A 26,636-nucleotide genomic window follows, 5' to 3' on the forward strand; every position below is an offset into this window, starting at 1 on the left:
GGGGCCATTCAGAGGCGGAGCTGCTCGGTCTAATGGGCGTGTCATGGGAATATCGCAGGCGCATCGCTGAACTGGTTGTGTACACAGACGCCTAATCGCTCATACTCTGACGGAGAATCTGCCCTTACTATGGGGCTGGTGCTAGTTTCGATGGCGCGATGCACCAAGCTGTATTTCAGCGCTTGGAGACGCTGAAATTGGCGTCTGAGTCCTTGTACAGTGACGCTCGGCCGTACACCAGGGAATGAGCTGATACCGGCATTAGGAGTCGCGGACGCAGCAGTGCGCTACTCAGAATCTGGGCCAAGGTTAATGAGCTTCTTTATGTAAAACAAATGGAATGTATCATCGCATGCTTAGTTCTGTTCATCACATCGGTGAAGTAATAAGAGATTAGTACATGATTTAGTAGGTGTTTTATTCCATGGGCAGCTTTATTTATATTCTCATCTTGTTCTATGCATAGTCTCTTTCTGTATTCTATAGTCTGTAATATTATATCACCTTTTCTCCGGCCTCTACATGAACCAAATGAATGACACCTAATGTTAGCAGACTTTACATTAAATATAGGACATTATCCTGTTTTAAAACAATGGAAAACATCTTTATAATATGGTGAACAGATGTATAATTGTTCTATTATAGAGATGTATAACAACACAAGCAGATTTCTCCACATCTATAGATTTATAGGCATCAGCGAATCGCTCTGTTCCATCTACCAGTCTTCATCGTCCTCTTGGCGGAACTTCATCTCCGAGAACTTGAGGGAATACTGATCGTCCTTAAACGTTGACCAGATAATACCCCCCTTATCCTTATGTTGTCCATGTTTATATTCCCCATTTAGAAAGGAATTGGAGCACCCTGCGTGCCACCAGGGGGCAGAATGTATTCTAGCGCAGTTAAAATTTTTGCTGTCATCATTATCATTATCAAAGGTAGTAAATTTTTGGTTGCTGTGAACAGAAAGGGCATCACCTGTGAATACACAAATAGTTTGTTAGCTGTTGCTGGCTCACAATATAAATAGCACATTTATAATGAACAGTACATTAAAAATCAGGAGCAATAGTCAGAACAATTAAATTTTTCCATCCAGGAACCAGCGATATCCCAGAGACCTTTCTTCATGAAGGATAAACCACACAGCTGCTGCTACATACACCGTGACATCAGACTAATCTGTATTTACAGGGGAAACCCAGCAGCCTCCATCTTCTCTTTCCTGAAGAAACTTTGTCTCATTGTCTATAGAGCTGACGATTAATACTATCAGATCTGTGCATAGAAAACACTTTTATCAGCACCGTAGATGTGTTGTCAGGATACTGACATCTGCCTGGAGACCATTCTCTATACCTGTACTGCATGGCGTGGATTATAAACCGTCCAATCAGGACACTCAGTACAGCCAGTATGATGATAAGAAAGTTCTCTGCAAGGGCACACCAGGGGCGGGCACACACACCAGGGGCGGGCACACACAGGGCGCACCAGGGGCAAAGTGTCTGAATTGTTGTGAAATAGTTTTCTGCTGTTCCATACGCAGTGAAGACCTATGAGTGGGGCAGGAGATGAACGCTCAGTGTCGTACAAAGGCAACTCCGACCCATTTAATGTGTTTTTTAAAAATAATTATTTGTTATTTTTCAATTTTGATGAGAGAGAGAGAGAGAGACTACCAACCAATCAGCATCTGTAATATTTGTAGCACAGATTGTAAAGTGACAGGAGCTGATTGGCTGGTACTTTATCTCTCTCCAGGAATTGATACATCTCCCCCATAATTCATGCAATACAGGGTTAAAGATAGAAGATACAAGAGAGCTGCATGAATGGATGGCTCATGTGCTGAGGGTCTAATATGCCATTAGATCAGTTCTGTCCTAGAAATGCCTAGAAATCCTGACTATCAGGGCAATACCCGTAAGTGCCCCCCCAGTAAGTAAATAACAGGCACGCTGTATTACCTGCATTACCCATGCTGTAATTCCCTAAATATAGGGGATATTTCTCAGACTCTCCTCCAAGCTGGAAGCCTTTGTATATGGCATTCACACGATTTTTATCAAAGTCTTCTAAATCGATTCGGAGCTCAAAATTACCTGGTAAAAAAAATAATGCAAATCGCATAAAGATACGTCACATTATTTACAATTAGAACTAGTCAGAGATATTCTTTTGATCAAAATAGATCAATGATCAACTGAGAGCTATGACTAAACAAGACCCCATGATAAGGAGACCCCATTCCATGTCTGTTTTACTTATCTTTCATTCCCACATTCTGTGACACTCCTGGTGCTACTCTGTTCACCCAGCCCCTGTGACACTCCTGGCTCCTTGTCTGATCACCCAGCCCGTGACACTCCTGGCTCCTTGTCTGATCACCCAGCCCCTGTGACACTCCAGGCTCCTTGTCTGTTCACGCAGCCCCTGTGACACTCCTGGCTCCTTGTCTGTTCACCCAACCCCTGTGACACTCCTGGCTCCTTGTCTAATAACCCAGCCCCTGTGACACTCCTGGCTCCTTGTCTGTTCACCCAGCCCCTGTGACACTCCAGGCTCCTTGTCTAATCACCCAGCCCCTGTGACACTCCTGGCTCCTTGTCTGATCACCCAGCCCCTGTGACACTCCTGGCTCCTTGTCTAATAACCCAGCCCCTGTGACACTCCTGGCTCCTTGTCTGTTCACCCAGCCCCTGTGACACTCCTGGCTCCTTGTCTAATAACCCAGCCCCTGTGACACTCCTGGCTCCTTGTCTGTTCACCCAGCCCCTGTGACACTCCTGGCTCCTTGTCTGATCACCCAGCCCCTGTGACACTCCTGGCTCCTTGTCTGTTCACCCAGCCCCTGTGACACTCCTGGCTCCTTGTCTGTTCACGCAGCCCCTGTGACACTCCTGGCTCCTTGTCTCATCACTCACCCCCGGTGACACTCCTTGCTCCTTGTCTGTTCACCCAGCCCCTGTGACAATCCTGGGCTCCTTGTCTGATCACCCACTCTGTGACACTACTGGCTCCTTGTCTGATCACCCACCCCCGGTGACACTCCTGGTGCTTGTCTGATCACCCAGTCCCTGTGACACTCCTGGCTTCTTGTCTAATTACCCAGCCCCTGTAAGACTCCTGGTGCTTAGTCTGATCACCCCGCCCCTGCGAGAGTTTTGGCTCCTTGTCTGATCACCCAGCCCCTGTGACACTCCAGGCTCCTTGTCTGTTCACGCAGCCCCTGTGACACTCCTGGCTCCTTGTCTGTTCACCCAACCCCTGTGACACTCCTGGCTCCTTGTCTAATAACCCAGCCCCTGTGACACTCCTGGCTCCTTGTCTGTTCACCCAGCCCCTGTGACACTCCAGGCTCCTTGTCTAATCACCCAGCCCCTGTGACACTCCTGGCTCCTTGTCTGATCACCCAGCCCCTGTGACACTCCTGGCTCCTTGTCTAATAACCCAGCCCCTGTGACACTCCTGGCTCCTTGTCTGTTCACCCAGCCCCTGTGACACTCCTGGCTCCTTGTCTAATAACCCAGCCCCTGTGACACTCCTGGCTCCTTGTCTGTTCACCCAGCCCCTGTGACACTCCTGGCTCCTTGTCTGATCACCCAGCCCCTGTGACACTCCTGGCTCCTTGTCTGTTCACCCAGCCCCTGTGACACTCCTGGCTCCTTGTCTGTTCACGCAGCCCCTGTGACACTCCTGGCTCCTTGTCTCATCACTCACCCCCGGTGACACTCCTTGCTCCTTGTCTGTTCACCCAGCCCCTGTGACAATCCTGGGCTCCTTGTCTGATCACCCACTCTGTGACACTACTGGCTCCTTGTCTGATCACCCACCCCCGGTGACACTCCTGGTGCTTGTCTGATCACCCAGTCCCTGTGACACTCCTGGCTTCTTGTCTAATTACCCAGCCCCTGTAAGACTCCTGGTGCTTAGTCTGATCACCCCGCCCCTGCGAGAGTTTTGGCTCCTTGTCTGATCACACAGCCCCTGTGAAACTTCTGGCTCTTATCATTTTTAAGTGAAAACCTGGGCACCAGTGGTGGCTCCAGAGGTGGGTCTGCAGCACAGTCCAATATTGAAATAGGGGAGTCACAGCAACTGCCACCCCAAATACTGCCAAACATCACTGGCAGTTGGTGTAGCAGGTTCCCTATTTGAATATTGGACTGTCCTGCAGACTCACCTCTGGAACCACCACTGCTGGGCATCCATTGAGCTGACGTTCACTGAGACCATAATTTGTACTCTAACTTTATTTAAGAGTTAAAGAGAAGTATAAATAGTTACAGGATTCTGCTCCCACTTACCCCATTCATTCAAATATTCTGGGTAACTACACAAAATGATTGTTGGCTGTGTAATAGATCTTATGCCACCTGAATACATGGTGCTGAGTACTGGAGTATTACCTGTTGATGTTAGTGAGTGAATGTTGTCATTCCCCAGCCAGAACTCGCTCCACTGATTCCCAAATCCTCTCTTGTAGGAGATCCAGTCACGGTTAAAATTCACTGAACCATCCGAGCGTCTCTGGAAGACCTGCAAAGAGGTGAACACCTGCTACTCTCCTTGTGATACGTACTACACAGTTAGGGTAGGGTAGGAATGAAGTCATCACCAAACATTAGCACATAGTACAATAAGGGCTACAATGCACAACAGTACCTAAAACAGATACAACTGCATCCAGGTTGTAGGATTTTTGGGATGAAATTATTTTTTGTATTTCTACATATGGGATTTAAGTTGCTGTATAATTAGGATTGGAGAGATTTCTCGTTACTGTGATGTATATTAATCACTAGGATGCTCTCAGCATGGTATATGAATCACTAGGATGCAATCTGTATTGTTTATTAATCTCTAGGATGCTGTTGTATTGTATGTCACTAGGATGAATACAGTTTTGGGTACAGATAGGCAGACATAATGCGATTTATTTTATTCTTTCTCACTGTAAGAAACCTAGGATCCCTCCCCCGGCAATGACCGCCACGCAAGCGCAGGAGTCCCGGCATAGGAGTCAAGAGACCGCTGACGAGGTCACTTCACTCCAAGCACATTCCAAGGACAGGCGCCTTTCGGAGCCCCTGTGGCTGCATTTTGTTACATTCAGACGCTAGGATCACATTATGCAATATGATCATGGGTGCTAACATCGCGGCAAAATTGCACTGCAAATGTGATTATTAATAAAATGGGCCTCTGTATGACATATTCACTTACTGGTCGTCCGTATGCCATATGGCACAAGACGCCCGGCACGACTGAGACGCACTGAGAGTAGCATACTGTATTTTTCTTTAAATAAATGTTACACTCACAGTGCACCAGAGACGCTGAGCTGTGACTTTATTGGCACAGGAATTGGTGTTACACACGTGTGCTGTCGTAGATGAAGCACAATGGAACACGGCGAGAGGAAAAGCCGCTCACAGTGCACCAGAGACGCTGAGCTGTGACTTTATTGGCACAGGAATTGGTGGTACACACGTGTGCTGTCGTAGATGAAGCACAATGGAACACGGCGAGAGGAAAAGCCGCTCACAGTGCACCAGAGACGCTGGGCTGTGACTTTATTGGCACAGGAATTGGTGTTACACACGTGCGCTGTCGTAGATGAAGCACAATGGAACACGGCGAGAGGAAAAGCCGCTCACAGTATACCAGAGACGCTGGGCTGTGACTTTATTGGCACAGGAATTGGTGTTACACACGTGCGCTGTCGTAGATGAAGCACAATGGAACACGGTGAGAGGAAAAGCCGCTCACAGTGCACCAGAGACGCTGAGCTGTGACTTTATTGGCACAGGAATTGGTGTTACACACGTGCGCTGTCGTAGATGAAGCACAATGGAACACGGCGAGAGGAAAAGCCGCTCACAGTGCACCAGAGACGCTGAGCTGTGACTTTATTGGCACAGGAATTGGTGTCACACACGTGCGCTGTCATAGATGAAACACAATGGAACACGATGAGAGGAAAAGCCGCTCACAGTGCACCAGAGACGCTGAGCTGTGACTTTATTGGCACAGGAATTGGTGTTACACACGTGCGCTGTCATAGATGAAGCACAATGGAACACGGTGAGAGGAAAAGCCGCTCATAGTGCACCAGAGACGCTGGGCTGTGACTTTATTGGCACAGGAATTGGTGTTACACACGTGCGCTGTCATAGATGAAGCACAATGGAACACGGTGAGAGGAAAAGCCGCTCACAGTGCACCAGAGACGCTGAGCTGTGACTTTATTGGCACAGGAATTGGTGTTACACACGTGTGCTGTCATAGATGAAGCACAATGGAACACGACGAGAAGAAAAGCCGCTCATAGTGCACCAGAGACGTTCGGTTGTGACTTTATTGGCACAGGAATTGGTGTTACACACGTGTGCTGTCAAAGATGAAGCACAATGGAACAAGACGACAGGAAAAGCCGCTCACAGTGCACCAGAGACGCTGAGCTGTGACTTTATTGGCACAGGAATTGGTGTCACACACGTGCGCTGTCATAGATGAAGCACCATGGAACACGGCGAGAGGAAAAGCCGCTCATAGTGCACCAGAGACGCTGAGCTGTGACTTTATTGGCACAGGAATTGGTGTCACACACGTGCGCTGTCATAGATGAAGCACCATGGAACACGGCGAGAGGAAAAGCCGCTCACAGTGCACCAGAGACGCTGAGCTGTGACTTTATTGGCACAGGAATTGGTGTTACACACGTGCGCTGTCATAGATGAAGCACAATGGAACACGGTGAGAGGAAAAGCCGCTCATAGTGCACCAGAGACGCTGGGCTGTGACTTTATTGGCACAGGAATTGGTGTTACACACGTGCGCTGTCGTAGATGAAGCACAATGGAACAAGACGAGAGGACAAGCCGCTCATTGTGCACCAGAGACGCTGGGATGTGACTTTATTGGTACAGGAATTGGTGTTACACACGTGCGCTGTCGTAGATGAAGCACAATGGAACACGGCGAGAGGAAAAGCCGCTCACAGTGCACCAGAGACGCTGAGCTGTGACTTTATTGGCACAGGAATTGGTGTTACACACGTGCGCTGTCATAGATGAAGCACAATGGAACACGGTGAGAGGAAAAGCCGCTCATAGTGCACCAGAGACGCTGAGCTGTGACTTTATTGGCACAGGAATTGGTGTTACACACGTGCGCTGTCATAGATGAAACACAATGGAACACGGCGAGAGGATAAGCCGCTCACAGTGCACAAGAGACGTTCAGCTGTGACTTTATTGGCACAGGAATTGGTGTTACACACGTGCGCTGTCATAGATGAAGCACAACTGAACACGGCGAGAGGAAAAGTCGCTCACAGTGTAACCAGAGACGTTCGGCTGTGACTTTATTGGCACAGGAATTGGTGTTACACACGTGCGCTGTCATAGATGAAGCACAATGGAACACGGTGAGAGGAAAAGCCGCTCATAGTGCACCAGAGACGCTGAGCTGTGACTTTATTAGCACAGGAATTGGTGTTACACACGTGCGTTGTCGTAGATGAAGCACAATGGAACACGGTGAGAGGAAAAGCCGCTCATAGTGCACCAGAGACGCTGAGCTGTGACTTTATTGGCACAGGAATTGGTGTTACACACGTGCGCTGTCATAGATGAAGCACAACTGAACACGGCGAGAGGAAAAGTCGCTCACAGTGCACCAGAGACGTTCGGCTGTGACTTTATTGGCACAGGAATTGGTGTTACACACGTGCGCTGTCGTAGATGAAGCACAATGGAACACGGCGAGAGGAAAAGCCGCTCACAGTGCACCAGAGACGCTGAGCTGTGACTTTATTGGCACAGGAATTGGTGTTACACACGTGCGCTGTCATAGATGAAGCACAATGGAACACGGCGAGAGGAAAAGCCGCTCATAGTGCACCAGAGACGCTGAGCTGTGACTTTATTGGCACAGGAATTGGTGTTACACACATGCGCTGTCATAGATGAAGCACAATGGAACACGGCGAGAGGAAAAGCCGCTCACAGTGCACCAGAGACGCTGAGCTGTGACTTTATTGGCACAGGAATTGGTGTTACACACGTGCGCTGTCATAGATGAAGTACAATGGAATTCGGCGAGAGGAAAAGCCGCTCATAGTGCACCAGAGACGCTGAGCTGTGACTTTATTGGCACAGAAATTGGTGTTACACACGTGCGCTGTCATAGATGAAGCACAATGGAACACGACGAGAAGAAAAGCCGCTCTTAGTGCACCAGAGACGTTCGGTTGTGACTTAATTGGCACAGAAATTGGTGTTACACACGTGCGCTGTCATAGATGAAGCACAATGGAACAAGACGACAGGAAAAGCCGCTCACAGTGCACCAGAGACGCTGAGCTGTGACTTTATTGGCACAGGAATTGGTGTTACACACGTGCGCTGTCATAGATGAAGCACCATGGAACACGGCGAGAGGAAAAGCCGCTCATAGTGCACCAGAGACGTTCAGCTGTGACTTTATTGGCACAGGAATTGGTGTTACACACGTGCGCTGTCGTAGATGAAGCACAATGGAACACGATGAGAGGAAAAGCCGCTCATAGTGCACCAGAGATGCTGAGCTGTGACTTAATTGGCACAGGAATTGGTGTTACACACGTGCGCTGTCGTAGATGAAGCACAATGGAACACGGCGAGAGGAAAAGCCGCTCACAGTGCACCAGAGACGCTGGGATGTGACTTTATTGGCACAGGAATTGGTGTTACACACGTGTGCTGTCATAGATGAAGCACAATGGAACACGGCGAGAGGAAAAGCCGCTCACAGTGCACCGGAGACGCTGGGATGTGACTTTATTGGCACAGGAATTGGCGTTACACACGTGCGCTGTCGTAGATGAAGCACAATGGAACACGGCGAGAGGAAATGCCGCTCACAGTGCACCAGAGACGCTGGAATGTGACTTTATTGGCACAGGAATTGGTGTTACACACGTGCGCTGTCGTACATGAAGCACAATGGAACTCGGCGAGAGGAAAAGCCGCTCATAGTGCACCAGAGACGTTCAGCTGTGACTTTATAGGCACAGGAATTGGTGTTACACACGTGCGCTGTCATAGATGAAGCACAATGGAACACGGCGAGAGGAAAAGCCGCTCATATTGCACCAGAGACGCTGAGCTGTGACTTTATTGGCACAGGAATTGGTGTTACACACGTGCGCTGTCGTAGTTGAAGCACAATGGAACACGGTGAGAGGAAAAGCCGCTCATAGTGCACCAGAGACGCTGAGCTGTTACTTTATTGGCACAGGAATTGGTGTTACACACGTGCGCTGTCATAGATGAAGCACAATGGAACACGACGAGAAGAAAAGCCGCTCACAGTGCACCAGAGACGCTGGGCTGTGACTTTATTGGCACAGGAATTGGTGTTACACACATGCGCTGTCATAGATGAAGCACAATGGAACACGGCGAGATTAAAAGCCGCTCACAGTGCACCAGAGACGCTGAGCTGTGACTTTATTGGCACAGGAATTGGTGTTACACACGTGCGCTGTCGTACATGAAGCACAATGGAACACGGTGAGAGGAAAAGCCGCTCACAGTGCACCAGAGACGCTGGGATGTGACTTTATTGGCACAGGAATTGGTGTTACACACGTGCGCTGTCGTAGATGAAGCACAATGGAACACGGCGAGAGGAAAAGCCGCTCACAGTGCACCAGAGACGCTGGGCTGTGACTTTATTGGCACAGGAATTGGTGTTACACACGTGCGCTGTCATAGATGAAGCACAATGGAACTCGGCGAGAGGTAAAGCCGCTCATAGTGCACCAGAGACGCTGAGCTGTGACTTTATTGGCACAGGAATTGGTGTTACACACGTGCGCTGTCATAGATGAAGCACCATGGAACAAGACGACAGGAAAAGCCGCTCACAGTGCACCAGAGACGCTGAGCTGTGACTTTATTGGCACAGGAATTGGTGTTACACACGTGCGCTGTCATAGATGAAGCACAATGGAACACGGCGAGAGGAAAAGCCGCTCCCAGTGCACCAGAGACGCTGGGCTGTGACTTTATTGGCACAGGAATTGGTGTTACACACGTGCGCTGTCGTACATGAAGCACAATGGAACTCGGCGAGAGGAAAAGCCGCTCATAGTGCACCAGAGACGCTGGGCTGTGACTTTATTGGCACAGGAATTGGTGTTACACACGTGCGCTGTCATAGATGAAGCACAATGGAACACGGCGAGAGGAAAAGCCGCTCCCAGTGCACCAGAGACGCTGGGCTGTGACTTTATTGGCACAGGAATTGGTGTTACACACGTGCGCTGTCATAGATGAAGTGGAAATGCCATAGCCGATGCATCCTCCTTACACAGGTTCAGTCTCACACAAATGTCACACATGAAAGTGATCAGTGTACGCTATATATGTAACTTGAGAAAGACGCTCGAGTTGGGCAGGACCTGGCACAGAGAGCCGCCATTCTGTGTGACTACAGTAAGAAAGGACACATCTAATTCACATTTTTATAACATGCTTACTATCCATCCTCCACCATCACTGTCCATATCACACATAACCCTCATAGGATTTCCATCCGGATATATGTTATACCATCCTGTAAGGGTCAGGCCCAGATCTTGCAGCTCTCGGCAGTTCCTTGGACCTAGGAAACATACAGAGGAGGTGACTTAGCATTAAAAATCTTTCCCGTTTTCAATCGATTGTGGCAATTCTGAAATCGATTGAAAAAGGGAAAGATTTTTATACACAATCGATTGCAAATTGCCCAATTGCTGCAATCAATTGCTGATGTATTGGGGCCTTTAGTAATGAGTACACCTGTACACCTCCCAGATAACCTGGGAAATGTGTCCGTGAGTAATGAATACACCTGTGCACCTGCTGGGTAACCTGGGAAATGTGGCCTGTGTGGGGTCCTGAGGACAGAGGGCCTGATTCAGACCAGGTCGCAAGCGCTGAGCCTGAGGTTAGGGTTACAGTTAGGGTTAGGATTGGGTTAGCGTCGGCCTGAGGTTAGGGTTACAGTTAGGGTTAGGATTGGGTTAGCGTCGGCCTGAGGTTAGGGTTACAGTTAGGGTTAGGATTGGGTTAGCGTCGGCCTGAGGTTAGGGTTACAGTTAGGGTTAGGACTGGGTTAGCGTCGGCCTGAGGTTAGGGTTACAGTTAGGGTTAGGACTGGGTTAGCGTCGGCCTGAGGTTAGGGTTACAGTTAGGGTTAGGACTGGGTTAGCGTCGGCCTGAGGTTAGGGATACAGTTAGGGATAGGATTGGGTTAGCGTCGGCCTGAGGTTAGGGTTACAGTTAGGGTTAGGATTGGGTTAGCGTCGGCCTGAGGTTAGGGTTACAGTTAGGGTGAAGATTGGGTTAGCGTCGACCTGAGGTTAGGGTTACAGTTAGGGTGAAGATTGGGTTAGCGTCGACCTGAGGTTAGGGTTACAGTTAAGGTTAGGATTGGGTTAGGGTCGGCCTGAGGTTAGGGTTAGGATTGGGTTAGAGTCGGCCTGAGGTTAGGATTACAGTTAGGGTTAGGATTGGGTTAGCGTCGGCCTGAGGTTAGGGTTACAGTTAGGGTTAGGATTGGGTTAGCGTCGGCCTGAGGTTAGGGTTACAGTTAGGGTTACAGTTAGGGTTAGGATTGGGTTAGCGTCGGCCTGAGGTTAGGGTTACAGTTAGGGTTAGGATTGGGTTAGCGTCGACCTGAGGTTAGGGTTACAGTTAGGGTTAGGAATGGGTTAGCGTCGACCTGAGGTTAGGGTTACAGTTAGGGTTAGGATTGGGTTAGCGTCGACCTGAGGTTAGGGTTACAGTTAGGGTTAGGAATGGGTTAGCGTCGGCCTGAGGTTAGGGTTACAGTTAGGGTTAGGATTGGGTTAGCGTCGGCCTGAGGTTAGGGTTACAGTTAGGGTTAGGACTGTGTTAGCGTCGGCCTGAGGTTAGGGTTACAGTTAGGGTTAGGATTGGGTTAGCGTCGGCCTGAGGTTAGGGTTACAGTTAGGGTTAGGGTAGGGTTAGCGTCGGCCTGAGATTAGGGTTACAGTTAGGGTTAGGAATGGGTTAGCATCGGCCTGAGGTAAAGGTTACAGTTAGGGTGAGGATTGGGTTAGCGTCGGCCTGAGGTTAGGGTTACAGTTAGGATTGGGATTGGGTTAGCGTCGACCTGAGGTTAGGGTAACAGTTAAGGTTAGGATTGGGTTAGAGTCGGCCTGAGGTTAGGGTTACAGTTAGGGTTAGGATTGGGTTAGAGTCGGCCTGAGGTTAGGATTACAGTTAGGGTTAGGATTGGGTTAGCATCGGCCTGAGGTTAGGGTTACAGTTAGGGTTAGGATTGGGTTAGCGTCGGCCTGAGGTTAGGGTTACAGTTAGGGTTAGGATTGGGTTAGAGTCGGCCTGAGGTTAGGATTACAGTTAGGGTTAGGATTGGGTTAGCGTCGGCCTGAGGTTAGGGTTACAGTTAGGGTTAGGATTGGGTTAGCGTCGGCCTGAGGTTAGGGTTACAGTTAGGGTTAGGATTGGGTTAGCGTCGGCCTGAGGTTAGGGTTACAGTTAGGGTTAGGATTGGGTTAGCGTCGGACTGAGGTTAGGGTTACAGTTAGGGTTAGGATTGGGTTAGCGTCGGCCTGAGGTTAGGGTTACAGTTAGGGTTAGGACTGTGTTAGCGTCGGCCTGAGGTTAGGGTTACAGTTAGGGTTAGGATTGGGTTAGCGTCGGCCTGAGGTTAGGGTTACAGTTAGGGTTAGGGTAGGGTTAGCGTCGGCCTGAGATTAGGGTTACAGTTAGGGTTAGGAATGGGTTAGCATCGGCCTGAGGTAAAGGTTACAGTTAGGGTGAGGATTGGGTTAGCGTCGGCCTGAGGTTAGGGTTACAGTTAGGATTGGGATTGGGTTAGCGTCGACCTGAGGTTAGGGTAACAGTTAAGGTTAGGATTGGGTTAGAGTCGGCCTGAGGTTAGGGTTACAGTTAGGGTTAGGATTGGGTTAGAGTCGGCCTGAGGTTAGGATTACAGTTAGGGTTAGGATTGGGTTAGCATCGGCCTGAGGTTAGGGTTACAGTTAGGGTTAGGATTGGGTTAGCGTCGGCCTGAGGTTAGGGTTACAGTTAGGGTTAGGATTGGGTTAGCGTCGGCCTGAGGTTAGGGTTACAGTTAGGGTTAGGATTGGGTTAGCGTCGACCTGAGGTTAGGGTTACAGTTAGGGTTAGGATTGGGTTAGCGTCGGCCTGAGGTTAGGGTTACAGTTAGGGTTAGGATTCGATTAGCGTCGGCCTGAGGTTAGGGTTACAATTAGGGTTAGGAATGGGTTAGCGTCGACCTGAGGTTAGGGTTACAGTTAGGGTTAGGAATGGGTTAGCGTCGGCCTGAGGTTAGGGTTACAGTTAGGGTTAGGATTGGGTTAGCGTCGGCCTGAGGTTAGGGTTACAGTTAGGGTTAGGATTGGGTTAGCGTCGGCCTGAGGTTAGGGTTACAATTAGGGTTAGGATTGGGTTAGCGTCGGCCTGAGGTTAGGGTTACAGTTAGGGTTAGGATTGGGTTAGCGTCGGCCTGAGGTTAGGGTTAGGATTGGGTTAGCGTCGGCCTGAGGTTGGGGTTACAGTTAGGGTTAGGATTGGGTTAGCGTCGGCCTGAGGTTAGGGTTACAGTTAGGGTTAGGATTGGGTTAGCGTCGGCCTGAGGTTCGTGTTACAGTTAGGGTTAGGATTGGGGTAGCGTCGGCCTGAGGTTAGGGTTACAGTTAGGGTTAGGATTGGGTTAGCATCGACCTGAGGTTAGGGTTACAGTTAAGGTTAGAAATGGGTTAGCGTCGACCTGAGGTTAGGGTTACAGTTAGGGTTAGGATTGGGTTAGCATCGGCCTGAGGTTAGGGTTAGGATTGGGATTGGGTTAGCGTCGGCCTGAGGTTAGGGTTACAGTTAAGGTTAGGATTGGGTTAGCGTCGACTTGAGGTTAGGGTTACAGTTAGGGTTAGGATTGGGTTAGCATCGGCCTGAGGTTAGGGTTACAGTTAGGGTTAGGATTGGGTTAGCGTCCGCCTGAGATTAGGGTTACAGTTAGGGTTAGGATTGGGTTAGCGTCGGCCTGAGGTTAGGGCTACAGTTAGGGTTAGGATTGGGTTAGCATCGGCCTGAGGTTAGGGTTACAGTTAGGGTTAGGATTGGCTTAGCGTCGGCCTGAGGTTAGGGTTACAGTTAGGGTTAGGATTGGGTTAGCGTCGGCCTGAGGTTAGGGTTACAGTTAGGGTTAGGATTGGGTTACGTCGACCTGAGTTTAGGGTTACAGTTAGGGTTAGGATTGGGTTAGCGTCGGCCTGAGGTTAGGGTTACAGTTAGGGTTAGGATTGGGTTAGCGTCGGCCTGAGGTTAGGGTTACAGTTAGGGTTAGGATTGGGTTAGCGTCGACCTGAGTTTAGGGTTACAGTTAAGGTTAGGATTGGGTTAGCGTTGGCCTGAGGTTAGGGTTACAGTTAGGGTGAGGATTGGGTTAGCGTCAGCCTGAGGTTAGGGTTACAGTTAGGGTTAGGATTGGGATTGGGTTAGCGTCGACCTGAGGTTAAGGTTACAGTTAAGGTTAGGATTGGGTTAGCATCGGCCTGAGGTTAGGGTTACAGTTAGGGTTAGGATTGGGTTAGAGTCAGCCTGAGGTTAGGGTTACAGTTATGGTTAGGATTGGGATTGGGTTAGCATCGGCCTGAGGTTAGGGTTACAGTTAGGGTTAGGATTGGGTTAGAGTCAGCCTGAGGTTAGGGTTACAGTTAGGGTTAGGATTGGGTTAGCGTCGGCCTGAGGTTAGGGTTACAGTTAGGGTTAGGATTGGGATTGGGTTAGCGTCGGCCTGAGGTTAGGGTTACAGTTAGGGTTAGGATTGGGTTAGCGTCGGCCTGAGGTTAGGGTTACAATTAGGGTTAGGAATGGGTTAGCGTCGGCCTGAGGTTAGGGTTACAGTTAGGGTTAGGATTGGGTTAGCGTCGGCCTGAGGTTAGGGTTAGGATTGGGTTAGCATCGGCCTGAGGTAAAGGTTACAGTTAGGGTTAGGATTGGGTTAGCGTCGGCCTGAGTTTAGGGTTACGGTTAGGGTTGGGTTAGCGTCGGCCTGAGTTTAGGGTTACGGTTAGGGTTGGGTTAGCGTCGGCCTGAGGTTAGGGTTATAGTTAGGGTTAGGGTTAGGATTGGGATTGGGTTAGCGTCGGCCTGAGGTTAGGGTTACAGTTAGGGTTAGGATTGGGTTAGCGTCGACCTGAGGTTAGGGTTACAGTTAGGGTTAGGATTGGGTTAGCATCGGCCTGAGGTTAGGGTTACAGTTAGGGTTAGGATTGGGTTAGCGTCGGCCTGAGATTAGGGTTACAGTTAGGGTTAGGATTGGGTTAGCGTCGGCCTGAGGTTAGGGCTACAGTTAGGGTTAGGATTGGGTTAGCGTCGGCCTGAGGTTAGGGTTACAGTTAGGGTTAGGATTGGCTTAGCGTCGGCCTGAGGTTAGGGTTACAGTTAGGGTTAGGATTGGGTTAGCGTCGGCCTGAGGTTAGGGTTACAGTTAGGGTTAGGATTGGGTTACGTCGACCTGAGTTTAGGGTTACAGTTAGGGTTAGGATTGGGTTAGCGTCGGCCTGAGGTTAGGGTTACAGTTTGGGTTAGGATTGGGATTGGGTTAGCGTCGACCTGAGGTTAGGGTAACAGTTAAGGTTAGGATTGGGTTAGAGTCGGCCTGAGGTTAGGATTACAGTTAGGGTTAGGATTGGGTTAGCGTCGGCCTGAGGTTAGGGTTACTGTTAGGGTTAGGGTTAGGATTGGGTTAGCGTCGGCCTGAGGTTAAGGTTACAGTTAAGGTTAGGATTGGGTTAGCATCGGCCTGAGGTTAGGGTTACAGTTAGGGTTAGGATTGGGTTAGAGTCAGCCTGAGGTTAGGGTTACAGTTAGGGTTAGGATTGGGATTGGGTTAGCATCGGCCTGAGGTTAGGGTTACAGTTAGGGTTAGGATTGGGTTAGAGTCAGCCTGAGGTTAGGGTTACAGTTAGGGTTAGGATTGGGTTAGCGTCGGCCTGAGGTTAGGGTTACAGTTAGGGTTAGGATTGGGTTAGTGTCGGCCTGAGGTTAGGGTTAAAGTTAGGGTTAGGATGCGATTAGCGTCGGCCTGAGGTTAGGGTTACAATTAGGGTTAGGAATGGGTTAGCGTCGACCTGAGGTTAGGGTTACAGTTAGGGTTAGGAATGGGTTAGCGTCGGCCTGAGGTTAGGGTTACAGTTAGGGTTAGGATTGGGTTAGCGTCGGCCTGAGGTTAGGGTTAGGATTGGGTTAGCATCGGCCTGAGGTTAGGGTTACAGTTAGGGTTAGGATTGGGTTAGCGTCGGCCTGAGATTAGGGTTACAGTTAGGGTTAGGATTGGGTTAGCGTCGGCCTGAGGTTAGGGTTACAGTTAGGGTTAGGAATGGGTTAGCATCGGCCTGAGGTTAGGGCTACAGTCAGGGTTAGGATTGGGTTAGCGCCGGCCTGAGGTTAGGGTTACAGTTAGGGTTAGGATTGGGTTAGCGTCGGCCTGAGGTTAGGGTTACAGTTAGGGTTAGGATTGGGTTAGCGCCGGCCTGAGGTTAGGTTAGGTTTAGGTTAGTAATATATATTTTATTCTCTGCTTTCTCTTACCATCTAAGGGATCTCCTCTTTCTCCTGTAACAGGTACATGATTAGTGCATGGGGTAAATCATTTGCAGACAAAACCTACTGTATAACTATAATGCACATCTACAAATTGCTAAATATTAGTTTAGCCCAATCTGTATATAGAATTGTTGGTTATTTTTAATGATTATTCTTGGAGACTTTCATGCATATTACTTTATAGGTGTAATTTGGTGAATCAACATTACTAGCCCACCTTATGTATTGTTCATACTCATAACGAATACCTTTAGGTCCGGGCTCTCCTTTGAGCCCTGGCAGTCCTGTTGGAAGATTATATTAACGTTAACTACAGCAGATCTCTGTGTAGATAAAAATAATCCTATTCATTATCTGTAGATACAATGTAGCAGCACATAGGGTGAGAATTGAGGGGGGGGGGGGGGGGGGGGGTCTTGCCTCCGGCTGTAGTTATGCCCCTGTATGAGGTAACCATTATTGATGTGTGCCCCTATCACATAATAGAGCTTGGACAGAAGTGACTGATCACAAATTCATAGGAAATAACATCTGTGGGGGACCTTTTACCTCTGCTCCAGGAAAATGCCCCTATTATAGGTGAGCAAACTTGTGTGGCCCAGTGGTGCAGGCGAGACTATGGCAAAACGGTGGCGTGGCTGCTGGAATTGGGGGCTTGACGTGTTGCACAGGGGTGTAGTATATATTATTGTCCTGAATATTTACCCAGGAATATTGAGTGAATCTACTTATATATGTGTAACTCCTAAAGTATATTGTACATTAAATTCAATTATATTTTAAAATAATTCCATATTTTACCTGGCATCCCTTTATTTCCTGCTTCTCCCGTAACTCCCTCATCTCCAGGATCTCCTACGGAATGAAAGTGTTGGTGAAGCTGCAGGCGGTAGACAGCGGTCATGTCATACTGAGAACATTCTCGTCTATAACTTAGCGACTATTTATTATGCCATGGAAAATAATCCTGTAAAGTGTCATTTCTAACGCTGTATATCGCGGTGATAAGAAAGTAATTTTTGAGCCCAATTTATTAAAATTCTGCAATAAGCCTGTAGAACCAATATTATCATTTATTTATGCAGGATCCACAAACAGTAAGGGCTCTATTTATACATAATAAAGACCTTTTCTGCTGCGTTCTATCAGGAGAAAGTGCCCTTACGATATAAACAAGCGGAGATCTCTGTTGTGTCACTTTGTGCAGACGACTGGAGGTTTCGGCCCCAGAGCTTACACTGCCCTCCGGGCACTTCAGCAATTAGAGTTTGGGAATGCATATATGAAGATGGCGATATGCGCCGTTACAATGGAGAAAAGCAGGAAGAGACCGTTCTCTTATTCACGCTGCCGACTCCTTCGGCTCCCGGTCTGTGCAGAGATGAGAGTAACTGGTTAGTGGGAAAGGAAAATCCAAACGTCGTATTTCACAAATGGCTCTTTTTCTCCTCGCTGGGACAGAACTTTACCGGCATTATAAAATATAGAAATACAGAGAACATTTTTCAGCTGCTTTCTATTAACCTTTTAAAATAGAGCCCTTAGAGGCCTATGTATTAATAATCGTGGTACTGCCGCAATTATGAAAGGTTTATATTTTCATTTTAAATTAAAATATTCCCGCTATGTACTATGGGAAATTCGCTCTTGCACTATTTTAACACTTTACAGTTTGTTTTTATTATATTTGTATTTTCACCTTTCTATGCAGCCATAGCTGCTATTACCTTTCTTACTTCACATTTCACTTTTCTCATTATGGCGATACCCTGGGGCGACTTGGCTGCACCGACTTAGGGGTGTCCTGCACTCTGGATTTGAACCCTAGTATGCTAGGGACTTACCCTAAAGAGGTTACCTGGATATGGTGGGTAGGCCCATAACCTTGGCCATGATTATGCTAAAAACCTCTATTGATTGCATAATGTATTTATATATAATCAGTAATATGGAGTTGTGCACCTGTGATTTGTCTTTTCCTGTGCCTACACACAGGATGTCAGAGTAATATCCGCTCCTACACGCATAGGACCTCATTCAGAGTCGGTCGTTGCGGCCGCACGGTCGTAAGGGAAAAGGGGCCGGATATGCAAATGATGTACTCGCAAGTTGTGTCCTTAAGATCGGATCGGTAGCTGGACGACCAAGGGGAGGATGTGGCCGTAAGACAAAAAAATACGCCCCCTTCTCGTATGCATTACATGTCATCTCCGGGCATATAAGGATTAATCGACACCATCGGGAACCATCGGAGCTGGTCATAGAGCTTAAGGTTGACCATACCCTCTCTTAAGCACTACGATCATGTCAGTGTAAAAACCTCCCATGTCACATGTGCCATGACACTACTTAGTTAATTATGCACTCCCATAAAACGCTGTTTGCAAAGTCAGGCACGCCTGCGTTCGGATCTCCACTCCCCCGTTCACAAGCACCTTCCCCTGTTACAACCCACAAACGCCTAATCCTGTCACTCAAACTAACGACCTGGCTGTGTTCAAGGAGAGAGAAATTTATGATCGTAACAGCTAGTTTGCGCACGCGCATTGCGAAATTTAAGCATTCACAGTTTAGCGAACAATGGTGGCGTACGACCGTGCAGCCGCAACGACCGACTCTGAATGAGGTCCATAATATCCGCTCCTACGCACAGGATGTCAGAGTAATATCCGCTCCTACACACAGGATGTCAGAGTAATATCAGCTCCTACGCACAGGATGTCAGAGTAATATCCGCTCCTACGCACAGGATGTCAGAGTAATATCCGCTCCTACACACAGGATGTCAGAGTAATAGCCGCTCCTACACACAGGATGTCAGAGTAATATCCGCTCCTACACACAGGATGTCAGAGTAATATCCGCTCCTACGCACAGGATGTCAGAGTAATATCTGCTCCTACTCACAGGATGTCAGAGCAATATCCGCTCCTACACACAGGATGTCAGAGTAATATCCGCTCCTACACACAGGATGTCAGAGTAATATCCGCTCCTACACACAGGATGTCAGAATAATATCCGCTCCTACACACAGGATGTCAGAGTAATATCCGCTCCTACACACAGGATGTCAGAGTAATATCCGCTCCTACACACAGGATGTCAGAATAATATCCGCTCCTACACACAGGATGTCAGAGTAATATCCGCTCCTACACACAGGATGTCAGAGTAATATCTGCTCCTACACACAGGATGTCAGAGTAATATCCGCTCCTACGCACAGGATGTCAGAGTAATATCCGCTCCTACACACAGGATGTCAGAGTAATAGCCGCTCCTACACACAGGATGTCAGAGTAATATCTGCTCCTACACACAGGATGTCAGAGTAATATCTGCTCCTACACACAGGATGTCAGAGTAATATCTGCTCCTACGCACAGGATGTCAGAGTAATATCCGCTCCTACACACAGGATGTCAGAGTAATATCCGCTCCTACACACAGGATGTCAGAGTAATATCTGCTCATACGCACAGGATGTCAGAGTAATATCCGCTCCTACACACAGGATGTCAGAGTAATATCCGCTCCTACACACAGGATGTCAGAGTAATATCCGCTCCTACACACAGGATGTCAGAGTAATATCCGCTCCTACACACAGGATGTCAGAGTAATATCCGCTCCTACACACAGGATGTCAGAGTAATATCTGCTCCTACACACAGGATGTCAGAGTAATAGCCGCTCCTACACACAGGATGTCAGAGTAATAGCCGCTCCTACACACAGGATGTCAGAGTAATATCCGCTCCTACACACAGGATGTCAGAGTAATATCCGCTCCTACACACAGGATGTCAGAGTAATATCTGCTCCTACACACAGGATGTCAGAGTAATATCCGCTCCTACACACAGGATGTCAGAGTAATATCCGCTCCTACACACAGGATGTCAGAGTAATATCCGCTCCTACACACAGGATGTCAGAGTAATATCCGCTCCTACACACAGGATGTCAGAGTAATATCTGCTCATACGCACAGGATGTCAGAGTAATATCCGCTCCTACACACAGGTTGTCAGAATAAAGGGTGGATGTATGTTTTGTACTCACTACTTTGCACAGTCCTGTATGAAAGACATAAAGGGGATACGGTAAAGCTTAGTTTGTTAGGTTGAAGCTATTTTATGTGTTTTCGCGGAGCCCAGGAACAGAGTATAAATAAGTTTGCATCGCAGTAGCATCTCCTCTTGCAGCTGATTGGGCATAACAGGGTGGTAATGGGGCGTTGGCATATAAGTATCCCTTCAGAGAGGCAGCGACACCCGCCGACAGGAAAATAAAAGAATGGGGAACTATAATTTCATTTTAAGACTTTAAAGCCCTTGTGTGAAAGAAAAGTGGGACTCATCACTTTAGAGGTATATGTGCAGGACAAGTACCACTCATCCTTAGCCGTGAAGGCGCTAAAGTGCACCCATCATTTACATACAGTCGTAGAAGTCATTATTAATAGTGTACGTTATCACTGGTTTACGAACAGTCTATCTACCTCAGTAACTTATGTAACTGGTTTATAGGCCCCTTTTTGTGAATTTTAGTTCAGGGCCTGATTCAGACTTGGGAATAGAGTGAGAATTAGCACTTACAGTAACTGTGAACCTGAACAAACCATGTTGCAATGTAAGGGGTGTAAATATATACATTTTTTTGCATGTAGGGTAAATACTGGCTGAAATTTATCAGTCTGCAAAGGACATTTACATATGGTCCCAACATTTATACTACACACCCTTTAGTGCAAGCTCTGCCCCAAACTACATGCCCTTTAGTGCAAGCTCTGGCCCAAACTACACGCCCTTCAGTGCAAGCTCTGGCCCAAACTACACGCCCTTCAGTGCAAGCTCTGGCCCAAACTACACGCCCTTCAGTGCAAGCTATGCCCTAAACTACACGCCCTTCAGTGCAAGCTCTGCCTCTAACTACACGCCCCTTCAGTGCAAGCTCTGCCTCAAACCACACGGCCTTCAGTGCAAGCTCTGCCTCAAACTACACGCCCTTCAGTGCAAGCTCTGCCTCAAACCACACGCCCTACAGTGCAAGCTCTGCTTCAAACTACACGCCCTTCAGTGCAAGCTCTGCCCTAAACTACACACCCTTCAGTGCAAGCTCTGCCCTAAACTACACGCCCTTCAGTGCAAGCTCTGCCTCAAACTACACGCCCTTCAGTGCAAGCTCTGCCTCAAACTACACGCCCTTCAGTGCAAGCTCTGCCTCAAACTACACGCCCTTCAGTGCAAGCTCTGCCTCAAACTACACGCCCTTCAGTGCAAGCTCTGCCCTAAACTACACGCCCTTCAGTGCAAGCTCTGCCTCAAACTACACGCCCTTCAGTACAAGCTCTGCCCTAAACTACACGCCCTTCAGTGCAAGCTCTGCCTCAAACTACACGCCCTTCAGTGCAAGCTCTGCCCTAAACTACACGCCCTTCAGTGCAAGCTATGCTATAAAACTACACACCCTTCAGTGCAAGCTCTGCCTCAAACTACACGGCCTTCAGTGCAAGCTCTGCCTCTAACTACACGCCCCTTCAGTGCAAGCTCTGCCTCAAACCACACGGCCTTCAGTGCAAGCTCTGCCCTAAACTACACGCCCTTCAGTGCAAGCTCTGCCTCTAACTACACGCCCTTCAGTGCAAGCTCTGCCTCAAACCACACGGCCTTCAGTGCAAGCTCTGCCCTAAACTACACGGCCTTCAGTGCAAGCTCTGCCTCAAACCACACGGCCTTCAGTGCAAGCTCTGCCTCAAACCACACGGCCTTCAGTGCAAGCTCTGCCTCTAACTACACGGCCTTCAGTGCAAGCTATGCTATAAAACTACACGCCCTTCAGTGCAAGCTATGCTATAAAACTACACGCCCTTCAGTGCAAGCTCTGCCCCAAACTACATGCCCTTCAGTGCAAGCTCTTCCCTAAACTACATGCCCAACAGTGCAAGCTCTGCCTCAAACTACACGCCCTTCAGTGCAAGCTTTGCTATAGAACTACACGCCCTTCAGTGCAAGCTCTGCCTCAAACTACACGCCCTTCAGTGCAAGCTCTGCCCTAAACTACACGCCCTTCAGTGCAAGCTCTGCCCCAAACTACACGCCCTTCAGTGCAAGCTCTGCCCTAAACTACACGCCCTTCAGTGCAAGCTCTGCCTCAAACTACACGCCCTTCAGTGCAAGCTCTGCCTCAAACTACACGCCCTTCAGTGCAAGCTCTGCCTCAAACTACACGCCCTTCAGTGCAAGCTCTGCCTCAAACTACACGCCCTTCAGTGCAAGCTCTGCCTCAAACTACACACCCTTCAGTGCAAGCTCTGCCTCAAACTACACGCCCTTCAGTGCAAGCTCTGCCTCAAACTACACGCCCTTCAGTGCAAGCTCTGCCTCAAACTACACGCCCTTCAGTGCAAGCTCTCACCTAAACTACACGCCCTTCAGTGCAAGCTCTGCCTCAAACTACACGCCCTTCAGTGCAAGCTCTGCCTCAAACTACACGCCCTTCAGTGCAAGCTCTGCCTCAAACTACACGCCCTTCAGTGCAAGCTCTGCCCTAAACTATACGCCCTTCAGTGCAAGCTCTGCCCACTTAGAAGTCCGCGAATACAGACTGGCCACACTCTGCAGACCCTCCAACATGACGCCTTCCATCAGGTACACAATGCTCCGCTCCTGTACTCCCCACCTAATGTGTGACAAGGAACTTTCTAGTTTAAAGTACAAATTAGAATAAACTACCCTCAGCCAAGTAGCAATAACCTAAACTTCGGCCCCCGGCATTCCTGCTACGCGGGAAAGGGGGCATGGCTGGGCCTCAGGGACGTGCCCTGAGTGAGGGGGACATGGCCTCAGGGCAAGCCCCCATCTAAGCATGCTGGTCGAGCAGAGTGACCGGAGGGTAAAATGCACTATGGCATCCGTTTTAGCTAGCAATACGGCTTCACCCTCTGCATCAAGGGGCTACAGCCAGCGGTTAGATTGCTTTGTATGGAGAAGCCTATTTAACAAAGGATTGTGGTGGTACAGTTACCTCAGGATGGCGATAACAGAGGTAAAATAATGAAAATGTACTTTATCATGTTAATATGTTTCAGCCCATCGCTTCCCTCTTAATTTATGATTGCCATCACCTGTGTAAAACTAGCTAATTGATAATAAAGGTGTTTCACTACTGATGACGGCATTCCTAAATTAAGAGGGAGTCCAGGAACAGAGCATTTCCTCTATTCTGGAATGGGTCATGTTGGGAGGTACAGTATGTTGGAGTTTTAATCCTGGATGGGCGGAAATCTACACTTTTTTTTCTTAGCACTTGCTATTTGTTTCCGGCTTCCATTTGTAGCTCGCCTCTTCTGCTAGCAATGTCTGATCCTTCTGGCCGCGGCTCACCTCCTCTGCTAGCAATGTCTGCTCTTTCTGGCCGCGGCTTGCCTCCTCTGCTAGCAATGTCTGCTCCTTCTGGCCGCGGCTTGCCTCTTCTGCTAGCAATGTCTGCTCCTTCTGGCCGCGGCTCACCTCCACTGCTAGCAATGTCTGATCCTTCGGGACGCAGCTCGCCTCCTCTGCTAGCAATGTCTGATCCTTCCGGCCGCGGCTCGCCTCCTCTGCTAGCAATGTCTGCTCCTTCTGGTCGCGGCTTGCCTCTTATGCTAGCAATGTCTGCTCTTTCTGGCCGCGGCTTGCCTCCTCTGCTAGCAATGTCTGCTCCTTCTGGCCGCGGCTTGCCTCTTCTGCTAGCAATGTCTGATCCTTCGGGCCACAGTTCGCCTCCTCTGCTAGCAATGTCTGATCCTTCTGGCCGCGGCTCGCCTCCTCTGCTAGCAATGTCTGCTCCTTCTGGCCACGGCTCGCCTCCTCTGCTAGCAATGTCTGCTCCTTCTGGCCGCGGCTTGCCTCTTATGCTAGCAATGTCTGCTCTTTCTGGCCGCGGCTTGCCTCCTCTGCTAGCAATGTCTGCTCCTTCTGGCCGCGGCTTGCCTCTTCTGCTAGCAATGTCTGCTCCTTCTGGCCGCAGCTCACCTCCTCTGCTAGCAATGTCTGATCCTTCGGGCCACAGCTCGCCTCCTCTGCTAGCAATGTCTGATCCTTCTGGCCGCGGCTCGCCTCCTCTGCTAGCAATGTCTGCTCCTTCTGGCCACGGCTCGCCTCCTCTGCTAGCAATGTCTGCTCTTTCTGGCCGCGGCTTGCCTCCTCTGCTAGCAATGTCTGCTCCTTCTGGCCGCGGCTTGCCTCTTCTGCTAGCAATGTCTGCTCCTTCTGGCCGCGGCTCACCTCCTCTGCTAGCAATGTCTGATCCTTCGGGCCACAGCTCGCCTCCTCTGCTAGCAATGTCTGATCCTTCTGGCCGCGGCTCGCCTCCTCTGCTAGCAATGTCTGCTCCTTCTGGCCGCGGCTCGCCTCCTCTGCTAGCAATGTCTGCTCCTTCTGGCCGCGGCTCGCTTCTTCTGCTAGCAATGTCTGCTCCTTCTGGCCGTGGCTCGCCTCCTCTGCTAGCAATGTCTGCTCCTTATGGCCGCGGCTCACCTCCTCTGCTAGCAATGTCTGCTCATTCTGGCCGTGGCTCGTCTCTTCTGCTAGCAATGTCTGATCCTTCTGGCCGCGGCTTGCCTCCTCTGCTAGCAATGTCTGCTCCTTCTGGCCGCGACTTGCCTCTTCTGCTAGCAATGTCTGCTCCTTCTGGCCGCGGCTCACCTCCTCTGCTAGCAATGTCTGCTCTTTCTGGCCGCGGCTTGCCTCTTCTGCTAGCAATGTCTGCTCATTCTTGCCGCGGCTCACCTCCTCTGCTAGCAATGTCTGATCCTTCTGGCAGCGGCTCACCTCCTCTGCTAGCAATGTCTGATCCTTATGGCCGCGGCTCACCTCCTCTGCTAGCAATGTCTGCTCCTTCTGACTGCAGCTCGCTTCCTCTGCTAGCAATGTCTGATCCTTCTGGCCGCAGCTCGCTTCCTCTGCTAGAAATGTCTGATCCTTCTGTCTGTGGCTCCCTTCCTCTGCTAGCAATGTCTGATCCTTCTGACCGCAGCTCGCTTCCTCTGCTAGCAATGTCTGATCCTTCTGGCCACGGCTCTCCTCCCCTGCTAGCAATGTCTGATCCTTCTGGCTGCGGCTCGCCTCCTCTGCTAGCAATGTCTGATGCTTCTGTCTGTGGCTCCCTTCCTCTGCTAGCAATGTCTGATCCTTCTGGCCGCAGCTCGCTTCCTCTGCTAGAAATGTCTGATCCTTCTGACCGCAGCTCGCTTCCTCTGCTAGCAATATCTGATCCTTCTGTCTGTGGCTCCCTTCCTCTGCTATCAATGTCTGATCCTTCTGGCCGCGGCTCTCCTCCTCTGCTAGCAATGTCTGATCCTTCTGGCAGCGGCTCACCTCCTCTGCTAGCAAGGTCTGATCCTTCTGGCTGTGGCTCGCCTCCTCTGCTAGCAATGTCTGATGCTTCTGTCTGTGGCTCCCTTCCTCTGCTAGCAATGTCTGATCCTTCTGGCCGCAGCTCGCTTCCTCTGCTAGAAATGTCTGATCCTTCTGTCTGTGGCTCCCTTCCTCTGCTAGCAAGGTCTGATCCTTCTGACCGCAGCTCGCTTCCTCTGCTAGCAATGTCTGATCCTTCTGACCGCAGCTCGCTTCCTCTGCTAGCAATGTCTGATCCTTCTGGCCGCGGCTCTCATCCTCTGCTAGCAATGTCTGATCCTTCTGGCCGCGGCTCACCTCCTCTGCTAGCAATGTCTGATCCTTCTGTCTGTGGCTCCCTTCCTCTGCTAGCAATGTGTGATCTTTCTGTCCGCGGCTCACCTGCTCTGCTAGCAATGTCTGATCCTTCTGTCCGCGGCTCACCTGCTCTGCTAGCAATGTTTGATCCTTCTGGCCGCGGCTGCATGAGACTGCAGTCTGTTACTTTCTGTCAGTGGCTTCAGTCAAATTAGTAAATTTAGTGAAGTGAGAGTTTTTAGAAGCGAGTTTTAGAAGAGATGTTGCCCATAGC

At 49.4% G+C, this 26,636-nt stretch overlaps 1 protein-coding gene across 2 annotated transcripts in view; it reads right to left on the minus strand.

The window, feature by feature from the left end:
* Positions 1–420: 420 nt before the first annotated feature.
* Positions 421–26,636, minus strand: part of LOC148477746 (ficolin-2-like) — a 34,772-nt gene continuing 8,556 nt past the window's right edge. Inside the window, exons 4-10 of one of the 2 annotated variants that reach the window (XM_088456267.1) lie at positions 17,463–17,516; positions 16,910–16,945; positions 16,647–16,670; positions 10,541–10,665; positions 4,419–4,548; positions 1,977–2,111; positions 421–984 (exon numbers count right to left, since the gene is read on the minus strand). In XM_088456267.1, coding sequence (XP_088312393.1) covers positions 722–984; positions 1,977–2,111; positions 4,419–4,548; positions 10,541–10,665; positions 16,647–16,670; positions 16,910–16,945; positions 17,463–17,516 — 767 coding nt within the window. In that variant the 3' untranslated portion in view covers positions 421–721. The remainder of the gene's footprint in view (positions 985–1,976; positions 2,112–4,418; positions 4,549–10,540; positions 10,666–16,646; positions 16,671–16,909; positions 16,946–17,462; positions 17,517–26,636) is intronic. The other variant, XM_088456268.1, reaches the window with a different exon arrangement.

Source organism: Taudactylus pleione, unplaced genomic scaffold (genome assembly GCF_031769625.1).
Source record: "Taudactylus pleione unplaced genomic scaffold, aTauple2 ptg000694l, whole genome shotgun sequence".
Classification (NCBI taxonomy): domain Eukaryota; kingdom Metazoa; phylum Chordata; class Amphibia; order Anura; family Myobatrachidae; genus Taudactylus; species Taudactylus pleione.